At 39.7% G+C, this 17616-nt stretch overlaps 1 protein-coding gene across 25 annotated transcripts in view; it reads left to right on the forward strand.

Annotated features, from left to right (window-relative positions):
- ESR1 (estrogen receptor 1) overlaps nucleotides 1-17616 on the forward strand; it is a 203998-nt gene that overhangs the window by 165412 nt on the left and 20970 nt on the right. For all 25 annotated transcript variants that reach the window (XM_088667303.1, XM_088667299.1, XM_088667298.1 and 22 more), the window contains one exon: nucleotides 15396-15534. In XM_088667303.1, coding sequence (XP_088523429.1) covers nucleotides 15396-15534 — 139 coding nt within the window. The remainder of the gene's footprint in view (nucleotides 1-15395; nucleotides 15535-17616) is intronic.

Below are 17616 nucleotides of genomic sequence, written 5' to 3' on the forward strand. Positions count from 1 at the left end.
GGCTGACTTCGTATCACATGTGAACCAGTGCTTGTTTTGCTTCAAGCAAAACCCAAGCAGAAACCGAGCTTTGTTTCTGGCTTACTGCTTATAGTTTGTTTGAGGAAACAAACCACAATATGTTCGTAGTGTGGCAACATCTGTTCATTCTTGTTAAACCTTTGTTCATTTTACACTATGGGCAAATGTGTTGGATGAACCAGCGCTTACTCAAACCAATGTCACTGGCTTAAACTAGGAATCAAAATTTTAAATTCCTAATATGAGCAAATGTTACTGATTTTCTACTTTCCTTTTTTTTAATACACATGTATTTTAAAGTGAAGTATGGCCTACTTTAAAGTGAAGTAGGATTCCTTCATCTCTCAGAGCCTTAACCATAGAGGAATACAGGAATGAGAGCATAAACGGTCAGGAGCTCCATTCAGACATGGAGCACCACATTCGTGTTTGTGTGTGTGTGTGTGTGTGTGTGTGTGTGTGTGTGTGTGTGTGTGTATTAGTATGTCCATTTAGTTAGTAGTGAGGACTTGGATTGGCTACCTCTAGTATAAATACAGCAACCAACCAGATACTTGGCCCTTGCCTGGGAAACAATGTGCTTCCATGCATGCAGACCAAAGTAGATAGGATAGCAGCAGATCTTGTGTGCAGCATTAACTCCAACACCAAATCCCAGTAAAGTAGGAAGAGGGAGGGGACCACATGAGTATGAGGAAATGAATTAAATCCCCCTCCTACCATGTTTCTCCTTCAAAACCACTTCTTAAATCTGTTTTGCTCTTAGTGGGGTTCAGTGTTTGGAATAATACTATGTAGTTTATGAAGCAGTAGTTTAAAAATAGCAGGACTAAAAGAAACCCTCACTGGATCCTACCACCTTGGGATATTCTCATCCAGGTTCCATTAGTCCATTTTTGGGTCAAGTGTGTCATATGCATCCCTGATAACACATGCAACAGTACACAGAAATGCAGACATGTCACCAAAACAGGTGAAGTTTTCAAGATGTTGGGGCAGAAGTCACAGTTTGTCACAGGAGTATTGCTTTGTATACCAAGTATGAGGGGAGGGGAGCAATCAAACATGCACTTGGGTTAAAAATAAAGATGTGCATTAATTGCAAAATAAAGTATGGACCTGGTGCCCAGCAGTGCTGTAGTGCCTGTGAACTCTCTCTCTCTCTCTCTCTCTCTCTCTCTCTCTCTCTCTCTCTCTCTCTCTCTCTGTGTGTGTGTGTGTGTGTAGCCCTCCTAGAGAGGGACTAACTTCACCAAATTTCTCTAGGAAGAGGAGGAATTCTCCCAACCATTTCTGGGGCTGGAGTTCACCATTAGCAGTGGCAGCTGCGCAATACTTTTCCTTTTTTTCTTTCCCCCTAATTTGTTGCTGTTGTGGTTTCCACTTGTAATAGCAACCACAACTGTTTTTTGCAGTCTGGCACCACCTACCATGAAAAAATGATAAGAGAAATTTCTGAAAATAGTCTTCATTTTATAGTGAGTGAGGGGAAAAAAGAATCTCAGGAAATTTCCTGATAATATTTTGCTCAGCTCTGTTGATTAGCCAACTTCACTCAATGTTAAACATAATGCACGGAATTAAGTACTTGCATAACTGCTGAGGAAGGGAGCCCTGATTGCCTGCAGTGAAGGTCAGCTCCACTTTATGAAGTAAATGCACACAGGTCCTGCAGCAACTGATAGAAAGTATGGAGTCATGGACAACATATCTGCAAGCTCCCAGAAGTATGCAGAGGATGTTTAAAGAAGTGGGCATATTGTTCCTTGTTTATGTATTTTCTAAAGGAAGCACTGCCATGTTGTCAGCAGTCCTGTATGCCAAGTGGGGGGAACTCTTGACTACAGTTCCCACCATCCTGCTCCACTGGCCATACTCACTAGGGCTGATGGGAGTTGAGATTCGGCAACATCCAGAGGGCCAAGGGTTCCCCACTCCTGTGTGCAGTGTGAAGCATGGGACAGTCTTAATTACACCATGACTGAATTCCTAAGTCTCTGAATCATATGAGGGCCCATGGCGCTCCATGAATAGAGGTTAACAACATCTAAAGAGGACTTAGGTCTATCTGATATTGTGTTATTGTTTTTTTAATGCCACTGCTAAATTTACAAATGTGCTCCCTTTACTTATACTGACAGGACATTTGATGAATGTTCTGGGAAAAGAGGCTTCTCTTTTTGGTCTGTGTGTCTTGTTTCGGCTTCCAAAATATCACAGAACCAAAAGTACTCCCTTGAGACCCAACACAGCCAGTTCTCATGAAGTAACAGGCAGCCATTATTTAGCTGTCTCCTGCCAGTGAGGGAATTCAGTAGCTGCTGTTTTTTTATGGTTGGTATACACACTCGATAAGATAATGGTAATGGGATGGAAGACTTTGCTCAAATATTGTTTTATTACTATCTACAAAAATAAACACTTCATAGGTCTTGTAACATTTCTCTGGCAGGGAACTGCACATAGCCTTGTCTTCTAGTAATTGTATCACTTAATTATGTGATAAGACATTGTGTTCTTCAAAGAAGCACCTGAAAACTCTTATAGTTAAAACTGTACACCCACTCCATAAAGACAACCGAGGAGAGTGAGATCTGGAGTTCAAGCTGATTAATACAGAAAGCTGAGAGCAACGATAGGTTTAGACTTTAGAATATACATGTCTCTGTTGTAGTAAATACAGGGAACAAAGCAGAAAACACTATCCTATCAGGTGGTGTGCTCTGAGGGCTGCCACTCTTCCAATATAAAGCACAAAATCTCAATTACCCCTAATGGATAGGATCCTATTGGAAATGCACGATTGTTTGCACATCAACAGTGAAAATGAGCATTGTTTTATTTCCATCTGCTTGGAAGCACTGGATATGCGGCCTGGTTCCTGTATGAGCTGATTCCCATTTATGATAATCTCTGGGATATGTGAGGCTGCTGCTGGGATCATGACCAGGCTCAGATGGAGGCACCTTCTGAGCTAGCACTTGTATAGCTATTTGAATGCTACCTCAAATTAAACAGGGACAGCTGCCACAGGTCCTACATAAGCTGGCTAGAAAACATTATACCTATACCAAGAAGCCTTGGAGCTGGCTGGTATTGCCTCTAGTGCATGCTGGATCCTGGTATGTGATGGAATTAGCATCACAATGTTCTCGAGTCTGTCTGAAAGCAAATAAATTTTCTGACAAATATCAGAAAAAGCTTTGCTAAATAGGAACTTGTTGGAGATACACAGTTGTATATTTCAACAATGTGAAAGATAATACTGACATAATCATTTGTGTTACTTAATATTAGACGATAAACATTGGATTTGTAGCTCAAAATGATTGCCTTGATATCAGTTCCAACCCTTTTGCTCACCCACTAAAAACTAATATCCAACAACTCATTTATTGTTCTGCTGGTTGGCAGCATCCTGTTATGCCCCCAAAGCATTCTGGGAAGTGCAAGACTAGGATGAAGCAGTTTTTGAGAGGAAGGTGCAGTCTTCCTTGATGGTATCATATCCAGTGATGAACATAAGTAGAAGAGAGGAGTGGGAAATCAATGTTTCTTTCCCCCTCGGCATTCAAGTTTTTCCACTCACATTTAAAATCAATACAGTATTTGCTTCCATTAGTTTCCTTCTCACTCCCTGTCTCTGTCTGTCTGTCTGTCTGTCTGTCTGTCTGTCTGTCTGTCTGTCTGTCTTAGTCTCTGTCTCTTGTATGAGTTAGCCTTTCTTATTGTCATTTAACTATGGCATGACTGTATGGTGTGATTTTTTACTCTGTTTCAAAATAAGTCCTACTTTTGTTGCAAAACAAGTAAGTATTGAATGTACCCAACTAAAATAAACTCAGAGTTAGACCCACTGAAATAAATAGATCTGAGATAGTTTCTTGCTTGCCTGGAGGGGAAATGCTTGTTTTTGCCTCCACCACCACTGGTATGGGGCCCCTGTAAGGTTGCCAAGATGAAAAGGAGATAACTGACTGGGGAAGAAAGTTTTTAGGAGAGGTAAAAACACAGGTGCAAAAAGCATTCAGCATCACCTTCCCACCCAATTCTTTCACTATTTAAATGTTTTCACCTTCAGTCTGTTCAGTCCTGTCCTAATGTGGCTCAAAGGTCCCATGGGAAGCTGTGTTGAGGCAGTGCCACTTACTGGAAGGACAAGGTCATGTCCAGAAGAGCAGAGTCACAATCGGTAAAGCAAAGTGAAGTTCAATAGAACCAACTGGTATCAGGAGGATTCGATTCTGCAGAGTGCTCCTCTGTGTGCTGTTTGGAGGGGTGGGAAGAAAGAGAGGCCTTGAAAGAAGGAGAGGTTAGGCAGGAAAGGAGTTGGCTGCTTACCCTGCTCAGGTGGTGGTGGTGGTAGCTTCCCCTCCATTCCTGGGGAGCAAAGGTAATCTCTACATGGGAGGCCATTGGGTCCTCCCCTGGCCGACTGCTTTGGTAGTATTAACTCTAGTTTTGAACTGCCCGGTCATGGGTGGGCAGGGATTGGAGTCTGGGCAATGGACAGGAGTCAGGAAGTCTTCACTCTGGTTTGCCGCATGGAAATTAAAGCCAGCTGCACACTCAGCACAGTCAGCCCATATCCCAGGCATTATCCTGCTTAAGCTTTAGCCAGGAGGCTGAGAATGGAGATACACCCAGTGCCTGAGCCAATGCCTGGCAAAATTTCAATCCCAGATTGTTGTCTTGGCAAGTTTCTTCCATTGCACCATTGATATTGTCTTTGCCTACTGGGGTGAGGATGGGACACTGTGAGTGGGTCCACCACCCCTACCTTCTCCTGCAAACATGCAACTATGTAACATGGGTACATCCTTTTCATGGTTTTTGCTTCTTCCCACACCTGCCTGCCTCTCCTTCCTTTAACCCCCCCCCCCAAAAAACCCAGTCATGGCTTGCTCTGGGCTGTTCAACTCAACCTGTGGCAAACCAGGGTTATCTTGGGCTAACTCAACCCAACCTCATTCATGCCCAGATTCCCCCAAATCAGTTTGGCCAAATCCAGTGCACAGGTGTAATTTTAAAATTGTAAACCACTAGGCTTCGCCAAAAGTCATTGTATAAATGTAATCAGTTAATCAACTGATAATTGGTTTACAGTTATAAATTCAATCTTCTGTTTAACATAATGTTAGAGGGAGACCTGCCTAATTTAATCAACATGCGGTAAAAGTTTGACCTCAGTATCATTCATGAGTAATGGCAAGTTGCAAGGTGTAGAAATATCCCAGACTGTGCTGTTTCACTCTCCTATTTAGTTTTGTATGTAATGCCACAGCCATGTCTGAGCACAAGGGGTCCATAAGTGATTCCTTTTCTGCTAGATGGTGCCAGCATTATTTTGTCATTATAGCAGTTGTAGGATTGGAGAGTATGCAACAACAACAGCAAAACCCTGCCAGTTTTTACTACTAGGAGGATAATAGTGGATCCTGAGTGTACAGGAAATTATAAATTAGCCATCATCGCTTTAAACAAAGATGTTTTACTCTATTTTTAAATTCTGTTGGAAGCCATCCAATTTGGGCAGGGTATTATTATTATTATTATTATTATTATTATTATTATTATTATTATTATTATTAAAAATCATCTTAAGGTTATGAACACTGGTATATGTGCCTTAACACATGGGGATAAATGGTTGTAATTCAGGAGTTTCTCTTTGCCCCCACTGTGTAACATAATTTGACTCTTCATCTGACATAGGTCTTTCATCTCTCAATAGGGGCAGTTATTTACTACAAGTATGAAGAAGAAAATAATAAATCAAGTTGTACAACTAAAAAATTGTCCAAAGCATGGAGAATATTTTTATTCAGTTTATTTCCCTGTAGAAAGTTATGTTGCTTTTGTTCCTTGACTTTAAATGAACTAATTGAATAACCAACCATTTAATTATTTTAAGTGATTCCATAACTCAAACTGTGTGTGTTTGTTTGTATCATGTATCCCCTACAGATGGAATATTGCAAGTGCTAGCTGAAGGCACAAGTTTGACCAGTTTAGATAAAACATTAGACATGTCCTTTAAAGTAAAAGGCATAATGCAATGTTGACATTTTTATGGCCATCTCTATAATTATAATTGTAAATATTAACTGCAATTTCCCTTTAAAAGGTTTTTTTCTGACTTGTATATAGTAAAGCCCATAACAGCAAATATAAAACAACCTTTTAAAATAATTTACACCAGATGCTATTTTCTCTGATCACATCTCTCCTAATGCATGCTACAATCTAATTGGGCTTAAAGGAGCAAATTTACAAATTATGGTTCAGTTTTAGGTGGGATGCAACATCTATGAAGAAAGGACCATTTTGAAGCAATTGGCTAAAGGGGAATATAGTCCTTTAGATCCATTTATTATACGAGATAAGGGCTATGCCTCAAAAGGCAGTTTACAGTATTTAATGTCTGGTCTATTTTTACAGGAGGAGGAACTGGTTTATTTTTTTTTTGTTTTGTTTCATTTTATTTCTGAAAAAATGCATACAGTTGATCCTGTTTGTCAAGGGAAGTTTTGCCATCTTTAATCAAGATCTGGTTGGAAATATTGAACAAATCTCTGCAGATCTGTGCAATGGAAAGCACAGTCCAGCCCAAGTTGAGCACTTTTTAAGCCCCATTGGTTTTAGTGGGAGATTTTAATATGGTACATGCTTACATCTCCACTATTGAAATTAACAAAGTTTTTAAAAAAATGAAATTAATGGATTTGTCAGGATTCTAGCCATACATTTTGGCATGTTGCTTGTGTTGTATTTTATGTTTTAGGGCACCAACCTCATACTTCAGCCTATTCACTCAAAGTGGAAAGGTCTTTTTTTTTTTTACAGAAGTACAAGCCTGGTAGATGAAGGGAGCGCTGTGGATGTAGCCTATCTTGATTTCAGCAAGGCCTTTGACAAGGTGCCCCATGATATTCTTGTAAAGAAGCTGGTAAAATGCAGGCTAGACAATGCTACCATTCAGTGGATTTGTAACTGGCTGACTGACCAACCAACTCAAAGGGTGCTCATCAATGACAATGGCTCATCTTCATCCTGGAGAGAAGTGACTAGTGGGGTGCCACAGGGTTCTGTCTTGGGCCCAGTCTTATTCAACATCTTTCTCAATGACTTGGATGATGGGCTTGAGGGCATCCTGAGCAAGTTTGCAGATGACACCAAATTGGGAGGGGTGGCTAATACCCCAGAGGACAGAATCACACTTCAAAATGACCTTAACAGATTAGACAACTGGGCCAAAGCAAACAAGATGAATTTTAACAGGGAGAAATGTAAAGTACCATACTTTTGTTTAGTCGTGTCCGACTCTTCGTGACCCCATGGACCATAGCACGCCAGGCACTCCTATCTTCCACTGCCTCCCGCAGTTTGGTCAAACTCATGTTCGTAGCTTTGAGAACACTGTCCAACCATCTACACTTGGGCAAAAAAAATGAAAGGCACAAATACAGGATGGGTGGCACCTGGCTTGAGAGCAGTACATATGAAAAGGATCTAGGAGTCTTGGTAGACCACAAACTTGACATGAGTCAACAGTGTGATGCAGCAGCTAAAAAAGCCAATGCAATTCTGGGCTGCATCAATAGGAGTATAGCGTCTAGATCAAGGGAAGTAATAGTACCACTGTATTCTGCTCTGGTCAGACCTCACCTGGAGTACAGTGTCCAGTTCTGGGCACCACAGTTCAAGAAGGATACTGATAAGCTGGAACGTGTCCAGAAGAGGGCAACCAAAATGGTCAAAGGCCTGGAAACGATGCCTTATGAGGAACAACTTAGGGAGCTGGGTATGTTTAGCCTGGAGAAGAGAAGGTTAAGGGGTGATATGATAGTAATGTTCAAATATATTAAATGATGTCATAAAGAGGAGGGAGAAAGGTTGTTTTCTGCTGCTCCAGAGAAGCGGACATGGAGCAATGGATTCAAACTACAAGAAAGAAGATTCCACCTAAACATTAGGAAGAACTTCCTGACAGTAAGAGCTGTTCGACAGTGGAATTTGCTGCCAGGGAGTGTGGTGGAGTCTCCTTCTTTGGAGGTCTTTAAGCAGAGGCTTGACAGCCATATGTCAGGTATGCTTTGATAGTGTTTCCTGCTTGGCAGGGGGTTGGACTGGATGGCCCTTGTGGTCTCTTCCAATTATATGATTCTTTGGAACTCTTCATAATCACTCTTTGTTTTAATGGCCCTGAACATTTCAGCAAACTTGGCCACCTCATTGCTCACTCCTAACTCTACATGGTTCATGAAGAAAAGCACAGGTTCCAATACCAATCTTTGTGAGACTCCACTTTCTACATAATTTGGAGAACTTCCCAGTTATTCCTACTCTCTGCTTCATGCTACTTAACCAACTCCTGATCCACAAGAAGACTTCTCTTATTCCATGACTACGCCTATTATTCCATGACTGTCAAGCTTAATGAAGTTAGTTTAGCAACATAAGAATACCCTGCTGGATCAGACCAATGGCTCATCTAGTCCAGCATCCTATTCTCACAGTGGCCAACTAGATGCCAGAACGTGAGCACAAGAGCACTTTTCCCGCTTGTGGTTTCTAGCAGCTGGTATTCTGAAGCATTGCTGCTTCCAAATTTGGAGGTAGTGCCTAGGCATAATGACTAGTAGCCATTTGTCTTATCCTCTTTTAAAGCCATTCAAATTGGTGGCCATCACTCCCTCTGGGGGACAGGGGGGGAAATTCCATAGTTTGACTGTGTGCTCCATGAAGAAGTACTTTTATTTTATCTGTTCTAAATTTTCGATCATTCAGCTTCATTGGATGTGCACAAGCAAACTGCTAATAAGCTCTGGGCTTCCCCTCCATCTCCATTGACCCCTCCAGTAGGGAGAATCGTAACCAGGACCTTAATCAATATTTTGAATGATGGTTTAGCAAGCTGGAAAGGGTTGCCTGATACAGGCCAATGTGAATGAATCAAGTTCATATGCATAAAGTTGATAGCACAGAGGTGCTTTCTATTCTATACTTCTGTTTCTGATTTGCTGCTAACTCTTTGCAACGTATAGCCCATCTGAGTTAATACCCATGTTATTCTTCTTTTCCACATTTGACGGGTGAAAGCACTTGTAGTGTAGGCAGCAGATGAACACAAGCTGTGATTTGCCAAATGGTAACTTACTGTAAGCATGTAGGGCAATCACTTGTCTATAACTGTTGCTCATAGTCAAAAGGTTCCCTCCACCCACTCACTCTTCTGCTTCCCTGGATTTCTAGTAAAGAAGTAAACTTTCCCTTCCTCCTTAGGCAGGTGCCACATATGACCCAAAGAGTATTTACTTTTCTTTCATGATAAAACAGCAAGTCATAAAGCTGTATGCTCTTTTTCTTCCTATAAAGGGAGAATAAAATACCCTGGGGATGAAAAGCTTTCAATATGCAGATAACATCAAGCTATATTTCTCATTTTCCCTGCTTGTGCTATTCGCTAAATAACATACACATAGTAAAACTGTCAACAGGACTTTTATCTCTTAAACAACCAACAGCTGGCTTAAACTTCATGCATGCAAAAACTAAAGTGATGTTGCTCAGATGGAGGAAGGTTTAGCCAAGAAACTCTTTTGCCTCTTCATCCTTTACTGCTGTTTTTTTTTTTTAAAAGGTTTCTCTAAGTCTCCATGAGAGGGTTGGGGACTAGCCAGTTTTTTTTCCCATTCCCCCATGGAAAATCATTTGGGGACTACATTCCAGTGGTGGCAGGTTGAGAGGTAAAAAGTGGGTGGAGCAAAGGCTGCAACTCCATTGAATTACAAGGAGCAATATGCAATGTTCATTAAAAAATACATTCGTACAATAGGCTTTTACACTCTCCCCTGTCTCATTTATTCATCCAGTCAAGCAAGAGACATTATCATAGTTAGCTTTCCCCTCATTAACCACAGGCTGTAACCAAGATTTGTTCTCATCCAAACTGGTTAAGCTCTCTCTTCACTAACCAGCTTTGGTTAGTGAGGAGAGAGCTTAACCAGGAATCCCAGTTCAAATGACATACTAAGGCAAACCTTGACTCATTGTGGCACAGCATTGGAAAGCACCAAGGAGCAGCAATGCGGCTGCAAGCTCCCCTCTGTGAGCTTGCATGTTCACCCAGTCTCTGTAAGCCATAGTTTGGCTTACGGTGTAGTGCAAACCCAGTCAATGTATTGGAAACTTGGATCCAGAGAAGTGATGCATGTGTATGTACTGAGTAATTTGCAGACAGAGAATACAAAACACAACTCTAATTAAAGGCAGGCAGCTGTAACTGAAACAGGTAAGCTATCAGCTTGAGATCAGTTTATGGGTGGCTGTACATACACACAAAACTCTTGTTTGTTGTTTTTAAAACAGTGATTTCCACTACCAAAGTATCAAGCTGTTTTTGAGACTGAACACTTCAGCAGCGGGAAATGCTGCACCAAAAATAGTGGATGAAGTGCTGGCTGTGCATGTACCTTAGCTGTGTGTGTTACTATTACAGTTCTTTGTATCATGGCCAAAATCAGTAGTAGAGGCAAAGCATATTTTGTGAAAAGAAAGTCTTACCAAGCAACACACAGGTAGACATTGGCTACAGTCCACAATAGCAGCACTCGCATTTTGACATGGAACATTTCTGCGTCATTTATGAAGTTGTTTATGAACCATTTGGACTAAAGCGAATAAACAATAGGGGAAAAGGCTGTTGTTAAATAATCTGCTGTTTTCCCTATATAAATGTGATCTTGATTATGTTTCTGTTAGACTAGACTGAAGCTTGAAATGTAGCTATGATTCTGGAGTGCCAAAAGTTTGGCATTTCAATATGAAATAAACACAATTTTAAAGAAAAAGTTGCTTGCTTGAGTGAGCTGTCAGTGCCAGTGATCCTTTTTCAGAGACTGCAATGCCGTGCTGAGATGCAAAGTATAGTTTGTTGCAGAGGCTGCATATTCATGGCCTTGAGACCCTAAGGATATTCTAGGTCCCTTTTCTGAATTTTCATCTTTCATTTAAAAAAAATGCAAATCTCTGGCTCCTTACTTCTGGAACTATAAAAATTGTAGAGGTAGAGCTTTATCAGTTTGCTCAATGAATAAAGCAAATTTGCTCCTGGCAAATAACAGATAAGTTATTTTGTTTAGGTTTCTGCAGAGTAACTTATCCTACCCTCTGAGTTCCCACATAAAATTAGGAAGCATCTTTCGCCATGATTTCAAACTCTGTATTAGAATTAATGTGGAAGCAGGAACAGAACTCTGGGTGGTATTATATTTATCTTTATGTTTGCAAAGCTGTATTTAGGCATTTTCAATTTGGATCATTTCAGAAAATGTCCTGCTTTGATTTAAGCTATAAATCTAATATAGTTGTTCAGAAAGAGATCACCCAATTAGTAGTGAAAAACATCTAGCTACTGTACTATACTGGATTTAAAGACTACCTTGTGCTGGAGTGTGTGTGCAAGGGTGGAGGTTTCATGCTCCTGTGTTCCCCTAAACATTATTATGAGCTCTTCTATCCTTATAGCAAATGATAATGCAGAGAACTTCAGTGTAAAACACACTTGTTTGATTCCTGTCTGTAAATCTTTAACTTAATTTGTAGTGTTCTACAGTGGCTTCAATGCATTCAAAGAAAATGTCAGTTTATATTTAAACACTAAAAAGTTTAAAAGACAACATTCCACTCCACTGTGTCAAATGCTTTCTTGATGTCAGCTCCTCCCTTCTTTGTAATGATGCCTGTATGCTGAGAGCCACTCTGCCAGGCACTTCTCAGTGCCTCTGCATTACAATCAAAAGCAAGAACAGCTAGGCCAGAAGTTCCACAGCATCACCAATATGGGGCTGGCACTAGCCTGACCATAGCCTCAACCATTCTTAAGCTGCTGCAACTGCAAGAAAGGAATGGGGTGTGAGCAGTGGAATAGAAATACAGTAAAGGCACATGGCTAATATTAATGGGCAGGGAGTTCTAAAGAGTAGATGCAGCCACACTAAATGATCTATCCCTGCATTTAGTTGCATCTATCTATTTCTATTTACTGGGATAGCCTTAAAGTTCTCAGATTCTATCATGTTTGGGGAATAAGATTGATAGTTTTTAAATAAAATAAAATAATAGAAGTTAATTCATCATACCTTAATTTGAAACTGGAAGGAGTTCCCTTCCTTTTCCAATAATTTATTGGTCTTTTTTAAGAGAGAGGGGGGAATGGTTTTACAAAAGTAAGAATGTTAGCAGTTTCTTATCAGTATTGATTTGTTCTGACTTTTTCCTGAATGAATCTAATTCTGCCTAAATATTTGGCTCTAACTTTTCTTACTGCAGGGTGTGGAATCTTTTTCAATGTGAGGTCCATATTCCCTGCTGGGCAGTCTTCTCAAGTTGTGGTGGGTGTTGCAAAGTGGGTGTTGCCAGGCACACACTAATGCCTATCCTACATCCTGGCAAGAAGGGAGTTTTATCACAGGACATATTCCAATGGGTCAAATCACTAGAGGGCACAGAGCAGGTGGTGGCTTCGGGGGCATGGGGGTGAGCAGAGTGCTAAGGGAGGGTGCATGGAGGTTATATTTGATCCCCAGGCTTGTGGTTTCCCACCCTTGTTTTAGTGCAACATTTTTACTTTTGTAATTATTTCTTTGATTTGAATCTGAAAAAGTCTATTTCCTATTTTCAGAATTCTAAGACCACCAGAGTACACAACAGAAGATTCCATTTGCTGTTTCAAGGTTTTTTGATAAACAATCTAAAAATGAAGCAGAGGACTCATGCATTCTCTTTGTCAGTACACCACATAACTCACACCAGCAGAACTAACACACCTGGGTCCCCCCCCCCCTGCTTCCCAGCATATTGGCGAACCTCCAACTACATTAGTTTTACTCTGACAACAGGTTTCTTTCTTTGCTGATGGAAGTGGAATGCACTCCATATCCTATAGCCCTTCATCCAGCCTTCTGCTAGTAAGATTGCTCCATTAATTTCAATTTTTTTTCTATTTTGATAATTTATGGTTACAATTGTTTTATTATTTAATTTCTAAAATCACTACAAAATAACTTCACTGATCATATTATTTTATTTCAAAGTTTATGGAGCGGCAAAGTTCTAATAGGCATTCAATTAAGTTGTTACCTTCTGCTTTTTCTTTTAAACATATTGGTTTAATATCCTGTTGTCACATTGTTTGACATGATCTTCTACAGGTTAAACTTTACTTTCAGTGCTTAATTGGGATGCCAGTAAATACTTTAACAAATATATGTACTTCTTCAAGGTTTTTTCTGTTTTTACTGATAATTTTTTTGTTTTCTTTTTGTAAACTGCTTTGAAATGTAACTGCAACATAAATCTTGTGAAATAAATAAATAAATAAATAAATAAAATGCATCTCAAACACTGAAAGAGCAAAAAGAACATATCAAAATTGATATATAAGTTAAAACAATAGATTGCATAGTTTCAAGCTCCAAGCAATCAGCTGTGCAATACTTCCCCCAGTTCCAACAGAAGAACACACAGTTCCCAGGTGCAAGAGAACACAGAGTTCCCAGCTCTAATCAGAACACACAGTTCCTAAATCAAAGCAATCAGTTGCAGAATTTTGGGCTTAGGCAATCAATTGCAAATTTCCCAATAAACAATCAGATAAGAAAAAAAGGCTCTCCTTAATTGTACAAATCCACATTAAACGGGTGTAGCAAATACTTGGTTGACTTGGTTATCTTCTAATTCAGACACAGCCTAAGTTTATGTCTAATTTTCAGATCATTTAACAAACAGAATAGCTAAGTTATTATGCTAGACAAGAGTATACCCCCTGACACAAAACACACAAAACCTTAGTCGTTAATTGCTGCTTTTGATGCAAATATTATTCTTCTATGATCCAAATCCTAAAAACCTTGGTAGGGTTATTCTTTTAAGCAGAAGACACCACTTCTCAAAACAATTCAACCTGTGATCGGACCAAGAAGTAAAATAATCTGTCTTCTCAATACAAATCCCATGCTAGTTAATGTTACTGAGATAATATAGTTCCTAAAATAGACAAATTACACAGCTTCACCAGGCAAAAGTAGCTCAAGCAGCATACATAATTCTTTTTAAGAATTCAAAGACAGAGTTCTCTGCATCCTCTCCTGTGAGCAATCTCCAGAGTATATTCTGGTGATGTCAAGCTGTGGTCTCGGCCACTAAAATTCAAGATGCGAGAAATGACTTGGCAGGCAGTAGGCATTCCACCTACAGTCTAAGTTAATCTTTAGCACCCAAAGGTGGTAGGACTGACCAGGGTTGCAGTCGGGGGTGTGTGTGTTCAGAGTTGGATCTATATTTTTGTGTGGAGGGAGGGGTGTCTGAAGGATTAGCCAGCTTTTCACCCATTATCTAAATTAAATTCATTCTGATTGGAAGAGTAATCTCATAAAATAAAAAGTCTGGGGTGTCTTTGTTTGTTTGTATTTATCCTGGGTGGTATGAACAAGAATTCCAGGTGAAGCAATCAATGTACTCACCCTGGCTACAGGGTGCAAAACAGACTGGAAATACATGTTTTAGTATGCTGATTTCAAAGACGTGGTTTACAACTGTAGCCAAAAGGTTCTACATTGCAAAAGGAGTGTAAATTCATTGCAGAATATTGAGGTCTGACATGTGAAAGAATTAAAATAGTCAAGGATTCCATATATTTTCTTTATCATCTGTTGATGGACTATCTATGCTCCAAGTGTCAACACTCTTGCTTAAATTGAGGGCAGATTAGGAGTACCAGGTAGCATAATCATGCCTCGATATATGCATGGGGCCTTGGTATGGAAGGTTAGCAGTGTGTGATTTATAGTGCAAGAAAATGCCAAATGCATAGCTTAAGAAGGAAAGCAAAATATTTTACACCACAGAAGTAGTGTTTATATTCTTAGTTTTCAAGACCACAGAAAATCAACTTATCAAATTGCTATTATGCATTTTAAACAACTGTATTAATATTCCTATAGCAAACACAAGGGGGAAAGAAAAAATATTATTATTTAAAAAGTAAGCTATGATTCAGTCTTGCTTATCTGAACTAGTCCAGGGAGCTCTCATATTCTCTCCCCCCCCCAAAAAAAATTATTCCAATATGCCTAGTTGCATTTTTTAAAAATGTTTTATTGTCATGTTTGTGTTCCATCTTCCATTTGAGGTTGTAAGGGCAGCATGCCTGAGGCTATCTTGTTTTTCAATCACAACAATTCTGTGAAACAGGTTAAGGTAAGGGATACGTGCCAAGCAGGGTTAGGTTTCTTACACCCAGACCCCACCACTGTATCACATCAGCTTCTGTTTTCATGTTGCTACATACTGGTCTTCATTTTCTTCTTTAGGGTTTGTGGATTTATCACTCCATGATCAGGTCCATCTCCTGGAATGCGCCTGGCTTGAGATACTGATGATTGGCTTAGTGTGGCGGTCCATGGAGCATCCAGGAAAGCTATTGTTTGCCCCTAACCTGCTGTTGGACAGGTCAGTCCACATGTTCTTTGTTTGTTTGTTTCTGTTATTTATTGTTGTAACTGTCATGCTATGCAATATTATTAGTATTAGCCTGACCTGCTACTATGCCTTTCATACCAAATGCCAGTCGCAGAGAAGAACAAGCCTAAAACTGGAGCACTAACAGTATTTTATCTATACATTTACACAATGAAGCCTGGAGTCGGGATACAGATCAATACCAGCAACAAATGCCACCTAACTGATTTCATGCTATGTGTATAGAGTGGTGCCTTGCAAGTCGAAATTAATTCGTGCCGTGAGTCGCTTCGTCTAGCGATAATTTCATCTTGCGAAGCGCGGGTTGCGCGGCAAAAAAAAAACAACGCCGAAAAACTTCATCTTGTGAAGCGCGGCCATTGAAAACTTTGTCTTCAAGACGCTTTCATCTAGCGAGTTTTTCGTTGTGCGAGGCATTCGTCTTGCGAGGTACCACTGTATTTGCTGAACCATATTTCAGGAGTATTACAATGAGAGAGATAAGCTTAGTAGTTCCTCCAGAATGATATTTATTTATTTATTGCATTTATATCCCATCATTTCCCCAATATAGAACTCAGGGCAGCATACATGTTGTTTCCCTGGCTCTTCTAAACCAAGTTAGCCACTTAAATATAGGACTTGCTTCTAGTTAAGCTAACATCTGGCAGTTTCTGAGATTTTCCTGCAATTTTGGCAAATACTGTACTTTCAAACAAATAACTGTGTGAAAAGTGCTGAGAGAGAAGCGACCGTTTGGGGATCAATATTTCCTTTATCTGTGAAATTGAAAAAAGCAGCAACAGTAGAAATGAACCAATAGTCAAAATAGCCTGCTTTTCTTTTTAAAATAGGCTAAGGATTGCTAGTCCATTCTTAGAGGCTGAGGGTGGTTTTTTGCAGCACACAAATATTTCCTTTAGAATTGAGCCAGGAACCTGGTTTCTGGTGGCTGCCATTATCGCAGCAGCCAGAGAAACGGGATGGGAAAATATTGTTGTCAATCAAGTGCTGTTGTTGATGTTTATGTTGCTGTTAGAAATATTCCCCTGACCTTTTATTAAATCACAGTTAAAACTGCTTTAAGTTTACCATTTGATATTTCATAGCTATTCCTCAATTCACTTGAAATGGCAAGCTGGAATGGAGACAGCTTGGACATATTCATTCTTGTGTAATGCAAGGGGTAGCAAAATCAAACCCCTGCTTTCTTTATTGATGGTTCCCTTATTATTAAGATTTAAATGAAAAAAATAATAATCCCTTGTCCTTGCAGAGAAAATGTTTCATTAGTTTTTGCAGTGCCAACACATACAGCAAGAACGCATACTCCAGTGGAAAGTTAGGTAGAATTGGACTTTTTAAAAAAATGATAACAGTTTTTCCTGTCATTTTTGGATTAGGTTCAGTTTCTATTATCAGGCAATGTTCAAAAGAATGAAGAATTGAATACTGACAGTGTGGTTTCAAAACATCCCTTAAAGGGGATTCTATTCACAGTACGTTGCCAAAATCCAAAAGAAATGTTACCATTGCATGGCTAGGAGGGGCTGATGTGATGCAGGAGCCTAAGCTGACGAATGGAACTTTACAGAGTAAATATAAAATAACAACAAAAATATCAAATAAAATAAGAACAGCAGCAGAGAAAACAAGACAAAAGTTAAAAGGTTAAGGAACAGGGTGGCTAGATGCAAAAGAGGGCAGGGCTTCTTGCATAGTAGAGGGAATTTCAACAGGTGTAGTTTGTCATGCAAAAGAACAGGCATGCTTTTTTCCCACCTGTTGAACCTTTATCAGCTACTTTCAAAACTTACGATAAAGGTCCTTGCAAATGATTTTCCAATGGCTATAGTCATCAAGTGAAGAAGCATTTTCAGCAGACTAGTTCAGATAAAATTTTAGATGCTGAAAATTCAGTGTTTTCAACACATCAAATAATTGCCAGCTGAAGTCAAGAAGAAATTCCCTTGTTTCATAGAAAGGCAGTAAATGAGCAGAAAGGACCCCCTCCCCCACTTTTAAGTATCTGCATAAAGGCATTTTCAGATGCCAGATATGAGACTTAACAGA

This window comes from Zootoca vivipara, chromosome 3 (assembly GCF_965207765.1).
Source record: "Zootoca vivipara chromosome 3, rZooViv2.hap1.1, whole genome shotgun sequence".
NCBI lineage: Eukaryota > Metazoa > Chordata > Lepidosauria > Squamata > Lacertidae > Zootoca > Zootoca vivipara.